Source organism: Macaca fascicularis, chromosome 8 (genome assembly GCF_037993035.2).
Source record: "Macaca fascicularis isolate 582-1 chromosome 8, T2T-MFA8v1.1".
Classification (NCBI taxonomy): Eukaryota; Metazoa; Chordata; class Mammalia; order Primates; family Cercopithecidae; genus Macaca; species Macaca fascicularis.
The window spans coordinates 118991722-119016636 of record NC_088382.1 but is presented as its reverse complement, the minus strand read 5'-3'; the positions used below and the strand labels follow the sequence as shown (position 1 = coordinate 119016636).

The 24915-nt window shown below is 35.8% G+C and overlaps 1 protein-coding gene and 1 long non-coding RNA gene across 3 annotated transcripts in view; one reads left to right on the top strand and one right to left on the bottom strand.

Moving 5' to 3' along the window:
• Positions 1-3290, top strand: part of LOC135964804 (uncharacterized) — a 77834-nt gene extending 74544 nt beyond the window's left edge. Inside the window, exons 3-4 of one of the 2 annotated variants that reach the window (XR_010577456.2) lie at positions 379-649; positions 2003-3290. This is a non-coding gene — a long non-coding RNA (uncharacterized lncRNA). Of the gene's footprint in view, positions 1-378; positions 650-2002 lie in introns of those variants that run through there. The other variant, XR_010577457.2, reaches the window with a different exon arrangement.
• Positions 1-24915, bottom strand: part of PKHD1L1 (PKHD1 like 1) — a 166633-nt gene that overhangs the window by 64787 nt on the left and 76931 nt on the right. The window contains exons 36-50 of the mRNA XM_005563935.5: positions 24463-24633; positions 23678-23904; positions 21924-22908; positions 19208-19456; positions 18081-18230; positions 16418-16592; positions 15270-15426; positions 14670-14826; positions 13313-13392; positions 12713-12842; positions 11217-11346; positions 7728-7969; positions 5319-5455; positions 1956-2985; positions 474-665 (exon numbers count right to left, since the gene is read on the bottom strand). Of these exons, the coding sequence (XP_005563992.3) occupies positions 474-665; positions 1956-2985; positions 5319-5455; positions 7728-7969; positions 11217-11346; positions 12713-12842; positions 13313-13392; positions 14670-14826; positions 15270-15426; positions 16418-16592; positions 18081-18230; positions 19208-19456; positions 21924-22908; positions 23678-23904; positions 24463-24633 (4212 nt within the window). The remainder of the gene's footprint in view (positions 1-473; positions 666-1955; positions 2986-5318; positions 5456-7727; positions 7970-11216; positions 11347-12712; positions 12843-13312; positions 13393-14669; positions 14827-15269; positions 15427-16417; positions 16593-18080; positions 18231-19207; positions 19457-21923; positions 22909-23677; positions 23905-24462; positions 24634-24915) is intronic.

Sequence of the window (24915 nt, the reverse complement as noted above, 5' to 3'; positions counted from 1 at the left end):
TTAATGCAACATAGTCAGGTAATGATGTCAAGCATATCTGGTGTTACAGGTATTGTACCTTTACTGGAACAAATCAGTAAATCCACAATCTCTGGCACCTGGTAGGCAGCTACCTAGAAAATGCTCCCCCATCCCATCTCAATCAGCAAGGACAATCAAAAACATCTGCCTTGAATGGCAGAAACACTGCTACATTTTTACTTGCTCCAAGGGCTATGCCAACATTCCTTCTCTCTATCATAATATTGTCTGGAGGTTTCTTGATAAGCAGAATACTGTGCTAGCCTCTGCATTTATAAAATGCTTCTCAAACACCTACTTTGAGAGTATTATTTGCTTCCTGCTTGGACTCTAATATAAATATTATACTTTCTGCAGTGTTTGAACAACCAAGTAACAATGCAAGAAGATGATGACAAAAGTTTAGGAAGATATATTTAAATTAGTTGTTTAAACTAATATATTCCACTTACCAAAAGAGTCTGAAAGAACCACATCCTTTTCAAGCAGAGATACTGGAGAAGGCTGGTTGAACGCTAAACGGTGAAAGCTGACTGAAGCATCACAGACTGATCCAGGGAACCCGATGCTCCACTTAGCTTCCTGAGTACAATGAGAAGGGTCTAGCAATGAGCTGTGTGGAATGACGGTATGTCCTTTGTGCCCTGGGAAACAAACAAAATGTTTTTTATTTCACATTAAGAAACATAAAAAAGGTCTACAATATACAGAATTGTGACCCATAGTACCACTAATACAATCTAAAGGTCTGGGTAATTTTTTGTTTGTTTGTTTGTTTGCATGGAGCAAGAGGATCTCATACAGAAGCATTGCAGTGCCTCTTTGGTTAGGAATGTTATTGTGGATTTAGCTGAAACACAGGGTGCGAAGCACCCATGAGAGTTAAAGTTGGAAATGGGAATTGGGATGAGTAGCCTATTCAAGGACACGGAGGATTTAAATCCAGGTGTTATGACTATAAAGCCTTTACTCGAAACTGGTAGACTACCAATTAATGTTCAAAACCTAAACTGAATTAAGTAAATCAATAAACATTACCAAAGGCATCCAAACATTCTCCCTCTTTAAAGTCACAATTAACGACTGTGGATGAAAACTTAAGTTTTGCATTTGAATTTTGAGATGAATCTTCTTTCATCCTTCAGTCTTTCAAAAGTAAATCATTATTGTCTATAGGTTTACCTGTCGATTGACTCACAGAGTACGAGGCACATAGCCTTGCTATCTTATTTAGACAGATTTTTATCATTTACAATTTGTAAAAATGCTAAATTCTAGAAATCATGAATATTTATGAAATATTCAAAATGTGACCTACTCCGCACTTGAAATGCTGAAAAAAATTTAACCTACAATGTATATGGAATTTTGTTCTCTTTTGGTATTCTTTGAATAAATTAAAAATTTAGGATTTAGATTGGAAGAAAAGGGTTCACAGCAGGTTTGTGACTTATTTCTTCTCTTAAAAGTATTTTCACAAGGATAGATCCAGTCTGTCTACATTGCTTTTGTAAATAAGCCTGCAATTTATATGTTTCTGGAGCATGACTGGCTGGAGAATTAGTGTAGTGGTGTAAGCAGTTTCTTTTCTGTGCAATTTAACTGAGTATAAAATGGAGGCATTCTAAAAATGAAATGGTTTCCCTTTGTGAACAATGTTTCCATGAATATTGCCCCAAATTTTCTGTTAATTTAAAATCAATGTGCCAATGCAGGAGAAAAAGGACATATTTGGAGGCTGCCTCTGACAGCTCGGGGCTCTTCCATTAAAGAATGTCTCATCTGTGCCTGGTGCTTGCCTCTGTCATTTAAATTATTAGTAAAGTTTGGTATTAGGTAAGATCTGTAATGCACCTAAGTCTGCTTTAACAATTTAACTCTGTGCTAATGTATTCCCAATGGATTTTTAATCACGAATTAAAAAGTAACATTACCTGTAAGTGAGCCATCAACATCAATCAATACCATTTCATGTTCCCAGCGAAAGCCGGCCTTGTTTGGTGTGTGAAAATACTGGATGTCAACAAACTTTGCACTCCAACCCCCACATCTGTCATTACAAACTCCAGAGATGGATGTCACTCCCAAAGCTACACAGTTGGGACGGTCAAAGTTCATAAAGTGCACAGAAGATACAGTCAAGCCTTCACTAAATGGGAGAACCAGGCCTTTTGTTGTGCAAAATGCAGACCCCATTCCCAGTTCATCAAGATGGCCAACTATTTTGGCATTTTTAATCACTGCTCCATTGGTTTCTCCCCACCCTCCAACATAAGGAGCCAGGATCCTCTTAGTCTCGATTCCAGCCTCATAGTTATTCACCATCACAAAGTTATGGAACTGAAGGGCACCTCCATTGACCCATTCAGCTCCTTTTTGACAATTCCAAGTAGTAAGTGAGCTAAATATTGCAGGCACAGGCACGGTAGACGTACAAGATCCCGTTTGCATGGGGAAATATTCCTCAAAGATCCACATTCCAAACCAACCTTGAGAATGGACGGTATTGTTAAAAAATTTGCCAAGGGGAACTCTTTTTTGACAAATGTTTCTGTCATAGGATGGCCCATCAGGGTGGTTGTTCATCCGGTACCAAAAGCCAAAGTGAGTGCCGCCAGCAACAGCATTGTGTTGTATGGTATTGTTTGGGTTGGTGACCCAAAACGCAGCCGGGGTCACATCATCATTCAGTAGACTGGTACTTTGCTGTACAAATACTGCCAAGTTATACTGGAGGATATTGCCATGTTCAATACCATCTTCTATAAAAAATGCTCCTCCCTTAATATCATATATAATATTCCTCTCAACCAGAAGATGGTGTGTGTTATGGATAGTAACAGCTCTGTTATAGGCCTGGTGAATTGCACAGCCTCTTACGTAAGATTTAAACTGTAAATCTCCAAGCAGGTGCCAATGTATTGGATATCGCCCCAACCGGAAAGCCTGGCCAGCATGGAATACCTGTTAAGCCCAGAAATCACAGTTATTTAGTAATAGCTCAGATGTTGAGCTTGTATTTTCTTGTTTCAAAAAAATCTCAAATTTTATGTTATTATTAATACATTTATTTCTTCTAAAGTTTTCATGTTTATTATTTGAAAATGTCATTGAACCCCCAACCCACCATGTTTTATACAATGTATAACAGACCACACTTACTACAAAATGAATGAAAGAATATAAAAAGCCATCTTTGACTCTTCTGCTTTTTACCTTGGTATATTAGTAAACTTCTGTGTTTCAGAAAATAAAACATCTTGAAAGACTTCTTTTTCTCTTTTACTTTACTTTGCTTCTTATGTAATAATAAGAAACATTTCTTGAATGTTTTATGTGTGCCAGATGTTGTGCTCCTTTGCATGCATGATCCTAGTCTTTGCCATAATCCCCTAAAGTAGGCACTTACCATTGACTTCATTTTACAGATTAATAAATGGAAGTTTAGAAAGGCTGAGTATCTTGTTTATGGTTACGAAGTTCCATTTAAACCCAAGTTGGTCTAACTCTAGAGCTGGTGCTCTTAATCACGGGGCTGTGCATTCTTTCAAATGGTCTATGATTTAATAATTTAATACAAAGGATACCAGTGTGTCTGTGTGCGTGTGTACGTGCATGCGTGCATGCGTGTGAGCATGCACAGGTGTGTCATATAATCTCATGGGGTAACGAAATAAAACATTAGGTCCACTATTTTTGTTGTCCATCTAAAACTAAAAATTAACCATTATTAATATTCGATATTCAGATCAAACTAGCAATCTCACTTAGTCCATATCTCAGATGTCACATGTAACATATCTCAGGAGGAGGGAAGTTTACAAATGGAGTTGCTGACTATGTCACCATCAATGCAGTCGCAGTGTGCCCGGTTTAATGGATTTATGGATTTTATTATCCCTTCCTCCCTGCCTTCCTTCCTTCTGCTGAATACATGATAAAAACTATGCCAAACCCTGATTATACAGCCTGAATATAAATAAGATACACGGGAGTTTCTAATGTCATAGCAATAATATGCATATTTAAGTATTTGTTTAATTTATAATCAACTGAGAATCTACTATATGCCATGCATTGTTCCAGGGAATCAGCAGAGAACCATAAAGACAACATCTGTAAAATAATAGAGCTTATGTTCTAGAGGAAGAGATTGAAAATAAATAAAAATAGATATCCTGTTAGGAGTTATGTATAAATAAAGTAAATAGGAGTTTAGGTGGCAATTTTAAATAAAAGTGGTGAGGAAAGTCCTCTCTGGAGTGATTACACTCATCAAAAGATCTGACTGAAATAGGGGTATAAGCCATGCAAGTATTTGGTGGAGGAGGATTCCAAGCAGAATGAAAAGCAAGTACAGGCTGGGCATGGTGGCTCACGCCTGTAATCCTAGCACTTTGGGAGGCCGAGACAGGCAGATCACAAGGTCAGGAGATCGAGACCATTCTGGCCAACATGGTGAAACCCTGTCTCTACTACAACTACAAAATTAGCTGGGTGTGGTGGTGCACACCTGTAGTCCCAGCTACTTGGGAGGCTGAGGCAGGAGAATCACTTGAACCCGGGAGGTGGAGGTTGCAGTGAGCTGAGATCGTGCCACTGCACTCCAGCCTGGCAACAGAATGAGACTCCATCTCAAAAATAAATAAATTAATTAATAAATATATAATGAAAAGCAACTATGAAGGACCTGAGATAGGAATGTGCTTGACATGATCACATAAGGGGTCCTCTATTACTAGCATGGCACAAGCAAGGCATAGGGTCGTAGAAGATAAATCAGAGGGCATCTCTGGGTCAGATCACATGGTTCCTATGGGATGGACTTAGACCTGTTATTTTACGTATACTATGAAGCCACTGAAGGATTTTGAAGAGGGGTGTAACAAGATATGATTTATGGTTTTAAAATTTTACTTTGACTGAAGTGTGGAGACTCTATTAGAGCAAGGTGGGAGCAGGAAGACCAGGTAGGAGAAAATCACAGCAGTCCAGGTGGGAGGAGATAGTGGCTCAGGCTCAGGGTCAGGTGGAGGTATGGAAAGACACTGGATTCTGGATACAGCATTTTGTGGGTAGAGAAGATAGAATTGCTGATGAATTTGATTTGAGGTGTGAGAAAATTTGAGAAACAAAATTTTGGTATGATCAAATGGGTATATTAAAATTGTTTACTTATGTATCTGTCTCCCCTATCAGATTCTAAGTAGCATTGACAAACAGCAGGAGCTTAATACATATTTCTTGTATGGATAACCTTGAGAAAACCACTGTGATTTAGTAATAATGCCTCTCACCTCTACATATTCTATTCTCCCAGTTACCATGTTAGCACCAGGTACAGGAGCATGAAACATAATACAGCCTCCAAATTGGTCACTTCCTATTTCTTCTCCAAACTTTCCTTGGAGACAGGTCTGTGTAGCAAATTCTCCTTTAAAACAGTTTTTAAAGCATCATTAAAAAACATGTCAGAATCTTCCTATATTGAGGATTTGAATCCTCAATTTGAATTTCTCGTAAGTAATTGTATCATTTGATTCACTTATAATCTCAACCTCATCCTAGAACATAGTTATTTGTATTCACATCATTTCCTCTTTCAGATAGCAAGATAGGTAAGTACCTTGTCTTGTTCAACTTTGTATTCCCTAAAGTACTTACACAGTATTTTTCAGAGAAGATACTAAACAAACATTTGAATGATCAAGGGAATATTGATAATGGGATTCAGTTTTATTATTTCTGAAGCCTTCCCCAAGATTTGAGGATTAACATAATCAATGCAATTTTACATTTGTAGAACATGAGAATATGCATTATGTCACTTACTTTTTACAACCAGAGTAAATAGAACAGAAAGTGTTCTTAATTTAAACAGGATGAAACTGGGTTTCATGTACATTGTGAGACTTGATGCAGATGAACTGGAATGAGAACGTGGCTCACTTGACATCAAATCCCGTGAGCTTTGTCTTATACTTCCTTTTTTTAAAAAAGGCTATTATTTAAGCTGCATCAGTTATTATTCAACTACTTATAGTATTGTAATGATATCAATGATTACTTAAAATATTTAAAAGAGAACTTGTAAGATGCATTATGCTTCCTGCTATAGATATGAGAGCTGTGATAAAACATCATTAAAATTTACCAATATCCATTTCCCTTCTATTTCTGGGTATATGGGGTTTGCACTAACTCGCTCTCTTCAATTTGAGTTAGACATAGCCATGGAATCAGTTCTGACCAATGACCCTGGAGTATAAGAAACAACTATCACTTTGAGACCAAAGCAATTAGTTGCTAGTGCTTTACTCTTCAGCAATCTCATCTCCTGCCTCAGAGATCACAGAAGCCCATGCTGAGATAGATGCTTCATAAGCCTGGATCCCAAGGCAATTATAATGAGAAGAGCCCACCTGTTGACCCATATGGGACACATGTAGTATGAATAAGAAATAGACTTTTATTTATTTATTTATTTTGAGATGGAGTCTCGCTCTGTCGCCCAGGCTGGAGGGCAGTGGCACGATCTCGGCTCACTGCGAGCTCCACCTCCCGGGTTCACGCCATTCTCCTGCCTCAGCCTCCCGAGTAGCTGGGACTACAGGGGCCCGCCGCAACACCCGGCCAATTTTTTTGTATTTTTTAGTAGAGACGGGGTTTCACCATGTTAGCCAGGATGGTCACGATCTCCTGACCTCGTGATCTGCTCTCCTGGGCCTCCCAAAGTGCTGGGATTACAGGCGTGAGCCACCGCGCCCGGCCGAGAAATAGACTTTTATATTTTAAATCACTGACATTTTGGGCTTGTTGATAAATAGAGCATAACCTAGTCCAGTGGTTCTTAACTGAGGCCAATTTTGCCCCCAGGGAACATTTTTGCAAAGTCTGCAAATGCTTTTGGGTGTCACAGTTGTTGGAGGAGGCTACTAGAATTTAGTCGGTAGATGCCAAGTGTGCTGTTAAACATTCTGTGATGCACAGGACGATGCCCCACAGCAAAGAATTATCTGGGCCAAAGTACCAACAGTGCTGACTTTGAAAAACTCTGACTTAGCCTACCCCCACTGGCTCAGATCTATATATCTATAGATTTCCCCCCCATCATTCCATCTATCCATTTGTCTGTCTATGCATCATCAGTCTAGGAATTAATTAAAGTATCTTTCTACAGTAAATCTACTCTCACACTGTTCTGATAAACTGCAAATTCTGGAAAATTGAAAAAGTCCTGATGAATCAAAGATTTACTAAACAGAATCTTTGTATCACTATCAAATATAGTTCTCCATATTTTCTGAGTAAATCTAAATAATGCAGTTTCTTGCTGGCAATATGTAAAACTAATCATCAAGGTCTAATCTAAACATAATAATGAATCATAAGTATAGGAAGAGAATTTATCAACAGAAACCAAGTGCCCTTACTTCTCCCATTATAGTGTCAGCATTAACCACTTTTCTTCAATATATTCAAATATCTTCATGTTACTCACAAATACTATCAGCATTTTCAAATTTCCACATTTAATTATATTTACAAGATATTTAAAGGTATCTTATAATAAGATTAATATCATTAAATTATATTTAATGATATTTACAATGAAATACATTGAAATAATATATTTCAACATATACCAATTAAATTTTAGAACTATATGGCATGATTATACCAACCACGAGAGCTGCTAAAATTACCTGTGTCAAATCCATCAGGACACGCTGGAATTTTGTTATTCCACTCAACATTATCAGATCCTCTTATTAAAATATTTCTTGTAAGAATTCCAACTTCTGCTCTTGCTTCAAACAGAGTTCCATCAGGGAGTGTGACCGTAATTCCTAAGTGTGTGTAATTTAGTGGATTACTTAGTGTTATGTTTATGCCATCAGCAGATACAGCCGCAATGGTCCTTTTTTCATTCTCTCCTTGACTGTGTCTGTAAAAATTTTAACAAAACATGTTCAAAATTAATATTAATTGACATAACATATTGTTTTGGTATATTTGCTTTATTCATTTTAAATGCTTCTTTGAAAAAACAGGAAACTATTCTTATGTCATATAATATTCTGAACAGAAATTAGAATAAAATATTTTATTCTTGCTTTATTAACTAAGTTTTACAAATATTTTCAATTCAATTAAATATTTTTCAAGTTCTACATTCGTTCCTAGAACTGGATTAGCTTATTAAAAGTATTTGGAAAACTATTCATTTATAATGTGGAGGATCATACTCAGTGGTTCTCAGTTGAGGATGATTTTATTCCTCCCAGGGGACATTTAGCAATGCCTGAAGACATTTTTGGTTATTACAATTGGGGGCTGCTACTGGCATCTAGTAGGTAGAGGCAGGGGTGTTTCTAAGCATCCCATGATACACAGGATTTCCCCAACATAACAAAGGTGATCTGGTCCAAAATGTCCGTCATGCACAAGTTGAGAACCTTTACAAAGGGGAGTCACTGAAGGTTCCTGAACAGGGAAAAGAAATGATTGAGTTGAAGTTTAGGAGATCTCATTTTTACCATTCCTCCAAATATACCCCAAATTCCAGTCACAGCAGAAAGAATTTGCCAATTCTATAATGTATACATTCATGCATTTAGTCATCCAACAAACATTTATTAAGGGTCTAACCTGCATTTTAGGCATGGAACTAAGCACTGGGGATGCCAAGTGGAAAATTTCCCTGATTTTAAGGAGACAAGTGTGTCAGTGCTTGATTGTATAATATATTATCTACTAAAGTGTGATTGCTGCTGTTAACAAAGGTAAGCCTAAGGGAGTTACCTCTGTGTTTTCCCAACATTTTCTTTTGACCCTTCTCTCCCTTGGCAAATCCTTTACCTCCTTTAAATGGCAGTTCGAATGACAGTGCCATATGTGAAATAGATTCAAAGCAGCTCTCTCAACTTTCCCAACCCTACTTCTGCATTCTCAATACACTCTGCATAATGCTCTGTTAATGCTCAGAGCAACCACGCTGCAGTCCTATGAGATATCTATCTTTCTGTCCCTTCCGCTGACTTGTCTGCTCTTCTAGGAATGAGACCCATTGAAATCATTTTATATGCTGAGCACTTAGTACAGCACCTGTCACAACTCAATAACAGGTTTTGATTGATTGAACAAATTAATGCAGAATGAATTCGTTGGGGTAACAAAGTGAAATGGAGCCCAAATAGGAAGGTGATGTAATATTCCAGGTGTGAGAGGCTGAGAACCTAAATCAAACTGAGAGCAGAGAAAGCTGATGAGGGACATGCCAAGGGCAGACCAAAAGAACTTGGTGATGCAAAGGAAATAATGAATGATGATAATTACAAGGCCACTGAAAAAGATTTGTGAAGAAGAAAACTAGAATGCAGGGGTTTAAAGAAAGAAAACAAAGGATAGTAAGGATAAAATAGAAGAAATGAGCATATAATATATAAGCAGCTTACAACTCTAAAATAAAGGATTTTAAAAAAGAAAGATGCTACAGGAGACAGGAGAACAAAGCTGTTTATCAAGATAATGGGTGGATGGGGACAAGAATCATTGCAAAAGATGCAGGGAAGGAATTGTAGGGGAGGGGCAGGGAGAGGTGGAGATTAAGGATGCTTAGAGATAAGGGTGAACCAGTGGTACAAGATCTCACAGGTGGTATGCAAAAAGGCTTTAGATTAGCCTCTCTTGAATTTTCCTGAATTCGGATGATACAATGATTTCTTTAGAAAAGAAGTTCTGAAAAGCATTTTCATATATTGTATGTACCTAAACACATCTTTCCTTCCTTTGTTGTAATATAACAACACTAAGTGTAACAAGCACTTAGTTTGAGCCAAGTTCTGCTTTTACTGCTTTACACTTATTAACTAATGTAATCCTTACTAATAACATTCCAATTTTACTGAAGCACAGAAAGGTAAAATAATATAACTACAGAACTAGTAAGTGGTATTGCTGGGAGCTAGACACAGACAAACTGACTTTTGAAGGCATTTTCTTAACCACTGACTTTTGAGGGCATTTTCTTAACCACTGTCTTTGCAAACTATCAAATAGGATTTATCAAGGACACAGTGAACAATTAGATTTGGTGGGAAACTCCTTAATTCTTGTTTCTGAAAATTAAATAGCCCCATTCTAAACCCTAAAGCTACCCTTTCATTTCATACAAAAAACCATAAATGAAGATTTTCTATTCTGTTAGTAAACCCTGTCATTTTCCTGCTTTTTTATTTTGCCTTTATATAATTAAAATTTCTTCCAAGGGCAGAACAAAATGAGCACTAAAGCTAAGTATATATTTAACTCTTCCTAATAACTGCAAGTCTATTTTTAATATGGAATACGGCAAACTCAAAATGCCATTTTGAATTTTAAATTTAAGCTGAATCATGGCCTTAATAAAATTTAGCTGTTTCTTATCATAAATCACTGTTTGTTTCCTAATAATCACAACCATATTCAATTTTACTATTATCTATAATTTGAACAATAAAGCAAAAATAATGCTTCTCTTGCCCCTACCCCCATGATACTTGGTGGTATTATGTTAATTTCTTTCTTTTATGTCTTATTTGCTAAAATATGTAATTAAACAGAAATTAAGGGTCATAGTTTCAGTTTTAAAATAACAGGCACCTAAAAGGTTATGTGAATCATCACTTTTCATATAATGATTTCTTCTCTTTTATTTAGTCATTACTGACAATTTTGCTCCATGGGAGCCACTGCTAAGGCTGTAAGATAAGAGAGTTCACTGGCTGCTTTCAAACGTGTTCTTTAGTGACTCACACTAAGAAGCTCATTTACATTTTTGCATTCATTAAGGTATGTATTTAAAACTCTTAAGATATTTCCAAATGACTTTTAGTAGTCAAACGCTTCTTTTTTCCAAACAGATTCTTACATGGGAGCCAAACCATGTAAAACATACATTTTACTAGGACATAGTTATTTCATAAGTTCAAATTTATATTTTTTCTTATTGTAAATCTATCAATTATAATGCAATACAAATGGGATCAACCTAATGTTAACACTTGGCAAATCTGTATTTGGCTGTTCGTGTTTCTTTATTAGAGTTTTCAAGTTTAAACCAAACAGTCATGCACCATCTGAATTGTCCCTCTTTATACAGTGTAAAAATTTCTTTTCTAAATACATATCATTAAGCCCAGAAGACATCATACCTGTGTCCTGTGCTTGCAATTACAATGTTATCTCCTGGCTTCCATGTTACTGCTTCTTGTAAAATTAAAATTCTTTCCCCTGCCTTTGCAGTATGAGCCAAGCGAGTCCAGATCACAGGAACAGGCACACCTAGAACCAACGTACACACTGAGTATTTCTTTACATGTGTTTGATTGGTTATTGAGAACTTTATGCATTTTAATCTTTTCCTAAATTGAATCAATGTTGGAAAGGTTCATTTTGCCTTAGCATTTCATACATTTCTCCAAGAAGAAATATGTAGAATGCTTGCTTTATAAAAGTAACAATTGTGTTTGTAATAACATGCATATTACTATAAAACTTTTCAAAAATATTCTTCTGCAATGATATACCCTATTTATAACCATCTTTTTTTTTTTACAGGGACACAATGTAAATGGGTGTGATAATATTGACAAAAAGCAGAAGTCTATTGTCTTTGTCATTATTGATAGGAATTTGTTAAACTAATAATCTAGAGTCAAATGTAGACTTTTCTAAGAAATTACATAGTATACATAGTGAGCCCCATGTAGGACTTTTATGATAATAAGGTATCATGTTTATGGTATTCTAAATTCATAAAAGGGATAGATTATTGCAATGTGGAAGACTTCAATATAAAAAAGATTCACACCATGCTTTCTTTAAATAGTATGTTGCCCTGGTACCTCAAACATGATCAAAATCATTTTTGGTTGCTGACAGTGTTCTAGGATATAGTTACAGGAATCTACAACTATAAATTTCTTGTTATATTTCAGAGAGACCCCATTTTCAGATACAAATATAAGAAATTACATTCTTCTGCTTCTAGACTTAGTCTTTTTATATAGATAAATAAATAAAGTAAACAGGCAATCACAGACAGGTACTACAGTTACTGTAAAATGAAATGAGAAGAGCCTGGAGGCCTATAGAAAGGGGGAAGAGGAGGAATGTAGAAAAGGCCCAGAAAGACTTTCCCAAGTGTGACCTTGGTTGAGACAGAGACAGAGTCTCACTCTGTCACCCAGCCTGGAGTGCAGTGGTGCGATCTTGTCTCACTGCAGCCACCGCCTCCTGGGTTCAAGTGATTCTCCTGCTTCAGCCTCCTAAGTAGCTGGACTTACAGGTATGCACCACCATGCCTGGTTAAATTTTGTATTTTTAGTAGAGACAGGGTTTTGCCATGTTGGCCAGGCTGGTATGGAACTCCTGGCCTTAGGTGATCCACCTGCTTTGGCCTCCCCAAGTGCTGGGATTACAGTTATGAGCCACCACGCTTGGCCTGGTTCTGAGTCTTGATGTCTGGGCCAGCCTTGCTTGGATGTGGGAAAGAAGGAAGGGGTAAAGAGGGGATATCTAAAGACACGAGAAGCCTAACACACTTTTACTTTACCACAGGATAAATTATAATTATCACAGGATAATTATCCCTGGTGTCCTGGTGAGTCTTTCTCTACCAACTCCCTTAACCACTTGGCCACAGTACCGTGCAGATCCAGGATTCCCTCCCGCACAGCCAGTGTTTTGGCACCATAGACAGGAAGCTCAGGAGATCGCAGGTGCCCATGCAAGGTAATGACAGCCTTGTGTTGGAATGGGGATGTCTCTGTCCCAATCTGCAAAAGATGTCACAAATGCTATTCAGAAAATTGAAACCCCAAATCCACAATTCCAATTACACAAAAGTAGTTCTTTTCTATCTTCTCTTCTCTTTTGAGAATTAATTGCTCAGTTGTTCATATCTTTCTTTGGAAAGATAAAACTTTAATTTTCTAGTGAGCCAAATACACTATGCCAGACCTTTGAAAGGTATACTGATTGACTTTAGCCACATCTAAGAGTTAATTCTTTCCTGTTCTATTTTAAATTCTGCTCTATGGGAATATACTACTATCTTCCCATTAAAAACACAATATTCTGGGAAACTTTTATCCCTACATGAAGGATTTTATACCAAAAACAGAGACCTAAACAAAGATAAACTTAGGAGAGGTTGGTATAATCAACTATCCATTTTACACATAGTATTTAAAAAAAGGAATGAAGAAAGGTTAAAAATGAACATGTATTATGTTCTTTTGAATACCTGAAGAATGCCTCCATCTGTAATTAGAATATTTTCTGCCTGGAGTTCAATGTCAGCTTCATCAAATATTAGAGTTCCACCTATGAATCATAGAATTTTAAAATACATCACAAGGAAAAGTCTTGTTAAAAGTTACCTATTAAATTACTCTTTACAATTTAACATAATAATTATTAAATTATACAGTAAATTAAACTTTAATTCCTCATTCAAGTTCTGCTATTGTTATGCATGTAACTTCACTTCAGTTCTTTGGCAACATAAAAGCATAAAAACTCCAGACAAGACAGTGGGAGTTTACAGAAAATCAAATTCCAGGGAAGATTACTTTCCCTCGAACATTGGGAAAGTAGCTTATTTTAGATGCTACTAAATAGCTCAGCTATGCAAATTCGTTCTACAAAGACAGCACCTCAAAATATAAATTAATAATGAAAGCATTTAAAGAAAAGCATGTTTATAAAAACGGTTATAATGTCAACATTAGCTCTGAACTTTTACCCATTAATTTGCACTGTCAACAGCTATAGCCTGATTAGCATTATTAAAGATCGTACCAAGATACATTTTTATGAGACTAGTGTAAATTTGTAAGTAGTAAAATTTTATTTGTCCAAAGGTCCAATATTTAATAACTTCAAAAACCTGAAACTTTTCTATTTTCCCAGAAGTTAAAAATAGTACAATAACAATGCAGGAGTCTTCCGGTGGCTCAGCTGTTATGGCAAAGTTTGTACACTAAATCCTCAAGCAGTCTACTCTTACCAATTAATGATTCTTTTACATGCAATTATCACAGTCATGGTTATTTAGTTTTGTACAGTAAAAAACAAAATACAGCAGCAGAGACAACCCCAGGCAACAACAGAAACAGGTTCATAGGCAAAGGTGAAAATCACAACCTATCTTCCAAAGGGAGTCAAGGGGATCATTTAGAACAAATCTCTATGACTTTTTAACTCTTGGGACCCACTACATCAGTGTTTTTCAAAGTGGAAAATGCCTTTTTTATTGTGATCTAGTGAAAGTGGGTGGGCATGCTCACACCTCCCCACTTTGTTATTGAACCAAAAGTTTCATAAAACAACATTTACTGTTAAAAGGTACTTACTCATATGCATGCAATCCATTCTGATGCTTTCTATCTTATTTAATTTTTAAAATGCTGGCTGCAACACATTAAATAATATCATAACCACAAATGGATTGCAATACTCAATTTAGAAAGCCCAGGACTACACTGTGTACTAAAAATATGATGCAACTATGGATGTTCTTAATTGTGGACTTTGATTAAATCAGTTTCACAGAAATATTTCTCAGGCAGAGTCTAATGAACAGATATTCAGAAATTTACCCTGAATAAGCAACATTTTCAAAATAGGCGTGCTTTGATCCAGCAGAACGGTCTGTCCTTTTGTAATAACAACAAGAGACCCTTCTTCTGGGGGAGATTGTCCCCCCCATGAGAAATTGGAGGACCAAGCATCAATATAAAGAAAGTCAGCATTATCCTGTAATAGAACATAGGAGACCTTAAAATTTAGGGGTTTTACCAGAGTTTTTCATTCGATTTTTCAAAAAGCTTTTTATTACAATATAAATATATTTATATTGCATAGTAAATATATATAATATATACAAACAATAAGCATTTTATTAATAAAATCTAACCTACTTAAAATGTGTTATAATTGCCTCTTGGTTTATTTCACAATAATGATCAAGTTTAAAAAATCTATTACCAATTACCCCACAACTCAGAAAAATAAAAAATCCAAAATAATAAAAATTTTAGGAAAACCAACAAAAAACATAAGCTACTTTAAATTTATTATAGTCACAGCTCAGTTATTTTTTTGGAGATATTAAAGTAAAACAACCATTACCAATTAGCCCACCTCCCATAATGCTAGTTTTCTGTTGCTGTGATTACTATACCCAACAGCACTATTACCAGTTTGGCCATGCCGACACCTCTGATGTGGACACGAACTGGAGCCCACCCTGAGGGAGTATGGGCATCTGTCACGCAGATGATGTGTGTCTTGTTGGAATACTCAACATCACATTTGGCCTCAGCTATACTGATATGAACATCCTCTACATTTTCACTGTAAAAAAAGAGGGAACACATAACATGTATGTTTTTCTCAAACTTTTAGATCACGCTGTCAAACCCTTTTATTCCTACGTATTATTGCAAAATAATAATAAAGAAACCTGATTCTATCAGCCACCAAAGTGCAGAATGATGCTTTTTTTCAATACTAAGATTTCAAAATATTTATTGAAAAAAAAAAAAGTAAACAAAGAGGTTAAGAGTCCAGAAAATAGGACTGTAAATAGCCGGTGTTCCAGTGTTGGGGGAAAAAAAGCAGTGATTTTTGTTGTTGTTCAGTGGTTCTATGTTGATCTCCCAACAGGTACTTTTAAAAGAGATTTTCAAGGATCACTTTTCCATGTGACATTTTTATCATGTTTGTGGACTTTAGAACTTAACCTCCAGGTAAAAATGCAAGTCAAAAGTAATCACAACTGCTTGAGGAGTTACAATGAGCTTCTGTGGTGTATGTGATCTGGTGTTTTGACTTCAGCCTTCCCCATCTGAATAATGATGGCAACGCAGTGCACAAACTTGAGCCAAATAATGAGTATGTTTAAGAAAAAGAAACTTGACCAATTACAGTGGAATAGACTTGCTGTATGGAAAGGTGTTTCTTTGACCCAGTGAAGCAGATCATGGCTGGAGATAAGATGGTGGGGAAAGCATAACAAGAAGGGGATTTATATTTGTGATGCTACATACTAGGATTGGGGGCAAGTTGTCTAACCTGTTTAATCTGTCTTCTAACCATAAAATGAGGTAAAAAACATCTCAGGAAGTAAGGCAGGATGTCTCTGTGGGTAGGCAAGTGGTTGCCACAAAATAAATACTCAGTAAATGTTAGCAATTAGTACTATTTTTGCCTTAAGCATAAGTTACGAGCATATAGGTACACATTACATGACTGTATTTCCGCACTGTCCAGGCATAGGAGAAAGCAGGTGTAATGGCTCGAGTCTGGAAATGCACAACGATGCATGTGTGTGTGGAGACAGTACCTGAATCCTGATCCCATGACTGTCAGTCTGGTGCCGCCTGCTGTACTGCCTCTCCTGGGAGACACTGCAGTGATGAGTGGAGTCAGTGACACTGCGTATGTAAACGGAGTCACTGACTGTGACAAATCTTTCCCATTAACCACACTCACTTCACAGGCTTGCTCAGCTCCCGTGCCTATGAGAGGAGGATCAGAGTGAATGCAGTTCTGCCATCAGACCCTGATTCATTTCCAAAACCTCCAAACATTTTCAATAACATCTTCCTTTTCACACAATCATCTTCCTTTTCCAATATACATGGGCTGCATATGAATAATAGTGGCCTCTAGCAATAGCCAAAAACATTACAAAGTTCATGCTCACTATCAACAGAAGAAAAAGCCCTTGGATCCTCCCAGGGAGACTCTTGCGTAGAACACTCTACAAACCTGCCTGCTTAGTTTTCCAATTCTAGAGAATCTAACTTTGTAAATTAGAACAGGAAGGAGGGAAGAACTGCTTAAAGACACACACACTGATAACAGCAAGCAGTGACAGCTGAAGGCAAGGTCAGAAACAAGGACTACAGAAACCTGATGCAAAAACATAACGAGAAGATGCAGAGCCAGTGTTAAGACAAACAACCTAAAACCTTGACAAGTCTCGAAGCATTGCTACGTATATATATATTTTTAATCAGGATTCAAACTCTGGTGTCAAAATGATAAATAAGCTCAGTCATAAAAATATTGCATTTTTCAATATTCTTTGTTAAGGAAGTCAGAGAAAGAAGCAATAATATTTAGAAAAGCTTCAAAAATTTTGTTAATGTTTTAAAAAATGTGTTCACATAAAATATATCCTTTATTCTTCTAGAATATTCACATTGTTTAAATATCTTCTTAAATTTTGTGAAGTAATAACTAAGATTTGTTGTCTAAACTACCAAATATTTAATCTTCACAACAATCCATTGAATTAGAGTTAATAATATCTCCATTTCATACGTGGAGAAACTGAAGCAGAGAGAAGTTAAGTTACTTAGTTAGGGTTACACAGTAAGTAACAAAACTGAGATACAGGGACTCCTCAGAGACCAGGCTCTTAACCATTAACTAAAAATGAATAAGTAAGCATGAGAATAATAGCGAATTACATATGGTTCTAGACATCATTCCATCCACTTTATGTACATTAACTTATTAAACCTGACAAAAATCCAGTAGACTACTGTGATTCATCTCACTTTATAGTTGGAAAAACTGAAGCATAGAGAGGTTAAATAACTTATTCAATGACACAGGTAGGGTTTGAGTTTAGCAATGCACCACCGGCATTGACACTCATAGCCATTAATGGAACTCCTATCTTTAATGGAAGCCTAATATTCTAATGGGAACTAAAAATGTGTTCTCCATTTGGTATGCTCAATAGACTAAGAACCATCAGTTTACACCATAAACTGGAAAACTGCAATTTATTATAAACAATTCCATCTGCAATTTATGAATCTCAAAAGACATGTGAATCTAGAAAATGTCCTGGAGAAATTGCTTAGAATCAGGACAGTAATAAAGTGATTTAATTACTCCAAGGCAGCCAGTAACTTGAAAAAAGAAATTAACTGATCTTTATAAAATTAACTAGTTCTCAAAGACTTCCATTATTTTTTCTGACAACTTACCATTATTAGATGGAATTTCACATAATAATGTTGTGTAATCAGATCTAAGCCTGTCAATTGCACATTTTGAGCCACAAACTAATATAATTGAATTTTGTGGATTAAATCCGGTGCCTGTCACAGTCATGGTTTGACCCCCACCAAAACTCCCTAGTGAAGACAAATAAAAAGGAAAAACAAAGCTAATTAAAATAAAACCTCTTCTGTGTACATATTTTTTACCTTTATTTTAAATGTTCAAAGTAAGTTACATTAAATGAAGATTTTCTTAGAACTGAAATTATAGTGCATTATTCTATGAATGCAACTGAATCTCTTTTGATTGTAGTGTTTTAAAATCCTCACTGAGTAAATGTCATATCTGGTAATTTATTTGAACTATTTCTAGGAACTAAAATTTTACTTAAAAGAGATGTCACAAAGGATTTCAGAGTAGGCAAAACATAGACTATGCAATTACAATTTTCATTATAAGTAGATTGGTTTATTTATACTTTCTTAAGGTTTTTAACCAAAAAAATTTTTACATAAAAAAGATACTAATTTATGTAGAAATAATTACATACCAGTGATGTCTAAACATGATTTAAGAAACATTTTCACATATAACTGTCATTTTAAGTAGGATTAAGTTTTAAATAAATTAATCATACATCACTAAGAAATATAAGGTATTATATTTTAAAGTTTAGTATTTTGAAATAAATATACACTTAACATGCTTATTTATTTGCAACATAAAGAAAAATATTTGTATTGTGCTATAAGAACTAGAAATTTTCATGGTGAAACCCCGTCTCTACTAAAAATACAAAAAAAAAAAAAAAAAAAAAAAATTAGCCGGGCGTGGTGGTGTTTCGCCTGCAGTCCCAGCTACTCAGGAGACTGAGGGAGGAGAATGGCATGAATCCGGGAGGCCGAGCTTGCAGTGAGCCAAGATCGCACCACTGCACTCCAACCTGAGAGACTGAGTGAGACTCCATCTCAAAAAAAAAAAAAAAAAAAAAAAGAACACACAAAACTAGAAATTTTATGTGTTTGAAGAACATATTATTTTCTAAATAAGATTTCTAAATAAGTATTTTCTGAAACAAAATATTTGCAGTTTCCTGCATACTTATGACTACCTTGGCTTGGATTAATATTTTGAATATTAAGCGGGTACTCAAATACAACTGTGGACACGGCTGAGCCTTTTGTCTTATGATGCATCATAACAGGAAATGTGCCCCCAGCATGATCTCCCACGATGCACTGCAACACACTATCATTGGCCATGGTTACATTACATTGAATGTTATTTATCATCACCGAGATTTCCAAGATCTCAGTGCCAAGGTTGGATCCGGTGATCTCAATTTCAGTTCCTGGTGGACCTAAAAAAAAAAAAAAAGGCACAAAATATAAATATATCTAACTATTAATACACACTCATTTAAAGATATACTTCTTTACTTTTATAAATAAAAGAATACCCAGTGTTTTAAAACTAATATAAATATTAACAATACATGCTGTGTCATACAATACATTTTGACTACAATATACCCTACATTCTACTGTATATTAATTATAAGTGATTTATCTCAATGTTTATTATTTTTCCAGCCTTTCTGTCCATTCTATTGAGTTGTAAGTTACTAATTCACGCTAATAGAAAAGAGAGGAGGAGAGAAGAGCAGGTCTAGAGTTAGGAAGTATTAATGTCTGAGCAGCGTGGGTTAGAGCATATTTTAAGGATGAGGCTTACTATCTTTATTTTTGGTACCTTCCTTCCTGACATTAGCAACTCTTTTGAGGAGAGACTACATTTTTCTTAATTCAAACGTTTTTGATAGGTATGACTTGATAAACAAATTACGATATGTAAATGGGTGTAAGATAGTAAATACAGAAAAAAGGAGTTAATTTAAAGATTTGTAGGTGAATGTTGATGTTAATGCCTTGAATGAGTGCACATAGAACAAATAATTAGATCCTGGCTGTTCTCTTGCTTCCCTCTTTTGACAAATGTACATCAAGGGCATTAAACATATGGAATTTTTCATAGGCTGTTCAAATGAATATCCGCATACCTAAATTTTAAATGAAAATTAGTCAACATAACTTTTTACAAACGCAGTGCCCTCAAGTAGTAGTTTGATTTTAATTCAAGTGACAATAGTAAAGAATTACCATATAATTGACCATAGTGAGGATTGCTTAAATATAAGTAATTACTTTATTTTAAACATGACAGATACTAAAGAGATATTTCATGTTAGGAATAATTTTGTTTGTTTGTTTCTTTGTTTGTTTTGGAGATGGAATCTCGCTCTGTCGCCCAGGCTAGAGCGCAGTGGTGCAATCTCAGCTCATTGCAACTTCTGCCTCCCGGATTCAAGCGATTCTCCTGCCTCAGCCTCTAGAGTAGCTGGGACTCCAGGCACATGCCGCCATGCGCGGCTAATTTTTTGTATTTTAGTAGAGATGAGGTTTCACCATGTTGCCCAGGCTGATCTCGAACTCCTGAGCTCAGGCAATGCGCCCACCTCGGCCTCCCAAAGTGCTTACAGGCATGAGCCACCGTGCCTGGCTGAAATAGTTTTAAGATACAATCTAAAGAAAGTTGTATGGGTCTTAACATTTAATTTTGCTTGACATTTTGCCTTTCAAGTGCAACAGTGTTGTTCTCAGTGTTGCCTGTCTCTTCAGCAAATAAAAACAGTTCAGTTTTCACATGTCTTCAAGTCTCCTATACCTTTGAATGCATTGTTTTGAAAAAAAAAAATTATTCAAAGACAGAGATAAGAAGAGACACAGTCCATGGAAATAAGAAACATATGCTATTATTTGCAATGATTACAACCACATGGGAAAGAAATATGCCATTGCTATTGTTCACGTCTTTCAAAATGAGCAAATTTGACATATTAAAGAAGATTTCGACAGCAAACTCTTTGAAGGCAGAAAATACTACTTACACAAACCTGATACATTTCTCTTGTGATGTAACCTAAGACTTTTCTAAAAGGCTAACATTTAATGAGTTCTTCATTAAATGTACTATTCTAAGTTACATTATATGAATAAACTTCTTTAACTTTATAATGTATGTACCTGCATAAATAAAGAAATTGATGTTTAAAAAAACTTGTCCAAAATTTCATCGCTGGAAACTAAAGGAACCAAAATTTGAGCCATTTGAGAGCCAAGCTCTCAACTATTACACTACAGCTTCCTCTCCAGAATTCAGTGCATATATAACAAGCATTCTAATAGCTCAAAGATGATCAGAAACAGCATAGCATAATGACAAAGGACCAAGATGATATATCAACCTATTGTTAAATTAGAAAAATGAGTCATGCTAAGTAATTAAGAAAATCTTATTTTATAACATTTTCTCCACTGAATGTGCCAATTATCTCCTTAAAAAGAATTCTGGTGTGCTAATAAGTTAATACTCATTTGTAGTTTCATGGAAATAAGGTACTCTGAAACACTCTCAATGTAAGTAAGATTGCAACTTTTGAATTTTAACTGGAGTTTCTAGTTCAAATCAACATCAGTAACATAAATGAATTAGCAGTTTTAGTCTATCTTCACTTATTTTTAGGTCAAGTTAACGGGAATTTTGTTCCTCAATAGAAGTTGAAATTTGCCTAAAATTGTTATCCCATAAATGTGTGAAAAATAATCATACAATACAGACTACACAGAACTTGAATCCCATGTATTAGGTGTAAGTGGGATCATTTATAAACACACCTTAATAGTTATTTACAAATATCATTCCAATTCTATACTAATAAATATTATCGATACAATAATATCAAGATAATAAGGCAGATATTAGAGTACCTCTGCTTGGGATAATTCCTCTGAGAAATGGAGTATCCTCCAGGGCATATGTAAAAAGCAAAGGTGGATAAGCGATTGTATTAACAAAGATTTTAACACCGACCATTCCAGTGGTCCCAGCGGGAGTGCGGCAGTTGACTTCATTGGGGTTGATGGAAATAATTTGACAAGGGTCATCCCCAATAGTGACTGTAGTGTTGCCTGGATAGAAGCCATTTCCTGTGATCACCAATGTAGTTCCACCACCAATGCTTCCAGAAGTTGGTGATAGAGATGCTACTGGGGGGCTGCTGACAGTCAGGTTTCCCAGAGCCAAGCCTTTACTTCCCACCACAACACTAAGAGAATGATGTCCAACTGGGAGAGGAGTCACAAGAGCAGTGATGTTGTTTTCATTAACCTCTATTGCTCTGAACTGTTGATTTCCAATGAAAACAGCAATGTCCTCCAAAACAGTCCCCAAACCTTCTCCTTCAATAAGAACTTTTACAGACCCTATGACAGAGTTTGGGAAGACTCCTGTTATATAAGGAGTGATGCTTTCTAAATATGAAAAGGTGCAGTTTCCCTGGCACTGGGCAGGCACTCCATGTATTAGAAGATCTACATCCACAAGCTGTTGGGCAGCAGGGGATGTTTCACATTCAATGGATGTATAATCCACTGATAGAACTTTACATGGGAAATGACCCATAAGGACTTTTACACCTGCAGAAGAAACTGCAAATCCAGAGCCTTTTATGGTCACTCTTGTCATTCCTGTAGTTGATCCTGCATTTGGCAACACCAGGTCAATGTTTGGCAAAAGCACAAATCGCCTATCAAATTCATTGGACAATGTATTGATAGCAGTGCCCAAGTTGTAGACAGTCAAAGTGACAATTTCCCTGATACCAACATCCATTGAGTTTTGAGGGTCAATATGACATGTAATTGAATCCTCACTACTTTCTTCTACGACACAGGGGTAGCTACCAATTGTAACCTGTAAGTGAAATGAATGCAAAATAAAACAAGTCAATACATATCTCCAGTATAAACAAATGTTGTATTAGCAACAACTATAAATTTAAAAAGCTAATCATGTGCAAATAAATATCTTTTATTCATAAATTTAATTGGGGAGCGGCTGATTAAGGAATCTCTTGGATTAAATTGTGATTTGTACATAAATGTGCATTGCTACATTATTCATAATAATCAAAAGGTGAAAACAACCCAAATGCCCATCAACTGATGAATGGATAAATAAAAGGTTGTTTAACATACAATAGAATATTACTAGGTCAAAAAAAGAATGAAGTACTGATACATGGTACAACTTTGGTGAATCTTGAAAACATTATGCTGAGTGAAAATTAAATAAGCTTGGTCACAATGAACCACATATTGTATGATTCTATTTACAAGAAATGCCCAGAACAGCCAAATCTATAAAGACAGAAAGTAGATTAGAGATTGCCTTGGGCTGGGATCGATGGAGGGGTTATGTGTGATATCTAAGGGATTTAGGGTTTGTTTGTTTGTTTGTTTGTTTGTTTTGGTAATGAAAATGTTCTAAAATTAATTGTGTGACGAATGTCAACTCTGTGCTTATGCTAAAAGTTTATGAATTATACACTTTAAATGGGTGAATTGTATGGTATGTGATAAATCTCAATAAAGCTCGTAAAAATTAAATAACAAGGTTATCGTCAAAATACTTTCATTGGGAACATGTAATAGAAGTACAAAGGAGGTATTTATATTCTTACCTTATTAGCACATGTGAGATTACTAAAGCCATGTCCAATAATTGTTATTAGTTCATTTACTGTTCCAGTGGATGGTGTAATGTTGCTTATAGATGGTGAAAAACAACTTGAAACCTCAAATAGCAATCTTTTTGAATTTTTAACCCTGGTATTGTCCAGGTCGCACAGGGGTTCTGTTGCTAAGCAGCCTGCCACAGAGCTTCCCAAGTGCCAGTTCTCAGGTCCTCCTTTAGACAAAAGAACTGCCTGTAAGTCATGAATAACATTCTAGAACGATAACTGTTTTTGAACTGTGTTACTTTTTATTTTGATGATGATGGTTTAAATTCTGGTAAATCTTTTTTGAAAAACAAAATGACAAATGGGTCTTAGGCAGTACAAAAGTATTAAAGACCTTATCAAAGATGTCACAGTAAAGAGAGAAAACTGAATATAAAATTGATTTATTTTTCAGTTTGTCCAAGGCCAGACCCCATGGGGAAAATAATAACATCATCTTACATTTTAATATATGTCCAGGCACATACATAGTGTCAGAACATTTTTACATTACATCTCACTTGAGGCACACAACGATTCTGAGGGAGAGACTGGTGGGAAGACATTAACATAATCCTTATTTCAGAGGATAAATTCCAGCCTCAGAGAAGCCCAAACCCATTCAAGGTCACGTGGCTAGTAAGAGAGAAGCACAGTGAGACCCAGTCATCTGCTACCTGCTCCGGAAATTTCACACACACCCTGGGTCACCTGTGTAACAGAGTTTCCATCTTTAACCATCTTACCATGAGCATATGTGGCTTCAGAGCTACCCACAAACAGGTGCAGGGGAATGTGCCTGGTTTCAGCTGGTAAAACATTAATGACTCCTTGGAGAAAAATGGAGTGAGCCTCATCAACGTACCCGCTGCTATAATAATGGATTCCAGGTGAAGTAAATTGGTAAGAAAATGAACCTGCCATAAAATGAGATTGTACATAATAAATATAAGCAATTAATGCATCTTTGAAAAGAGACTGAAAACGACTTGAAATGATCATTTAAATGCACATGCAGATGACAGTTTCTTATTTTTCAAGTGTATGAAATGTCAACAGAATGTAGTAAGAAAACTCGCTGACTATTAAAAGCTATCTTGTGTAATGAAATTACATTCCAAACAAGATCCAGCATTGATTTTCTAGAAAACCATGGCAAGTCGAGCATAACATACCAAAATTTAAAGAAAAATTCAACA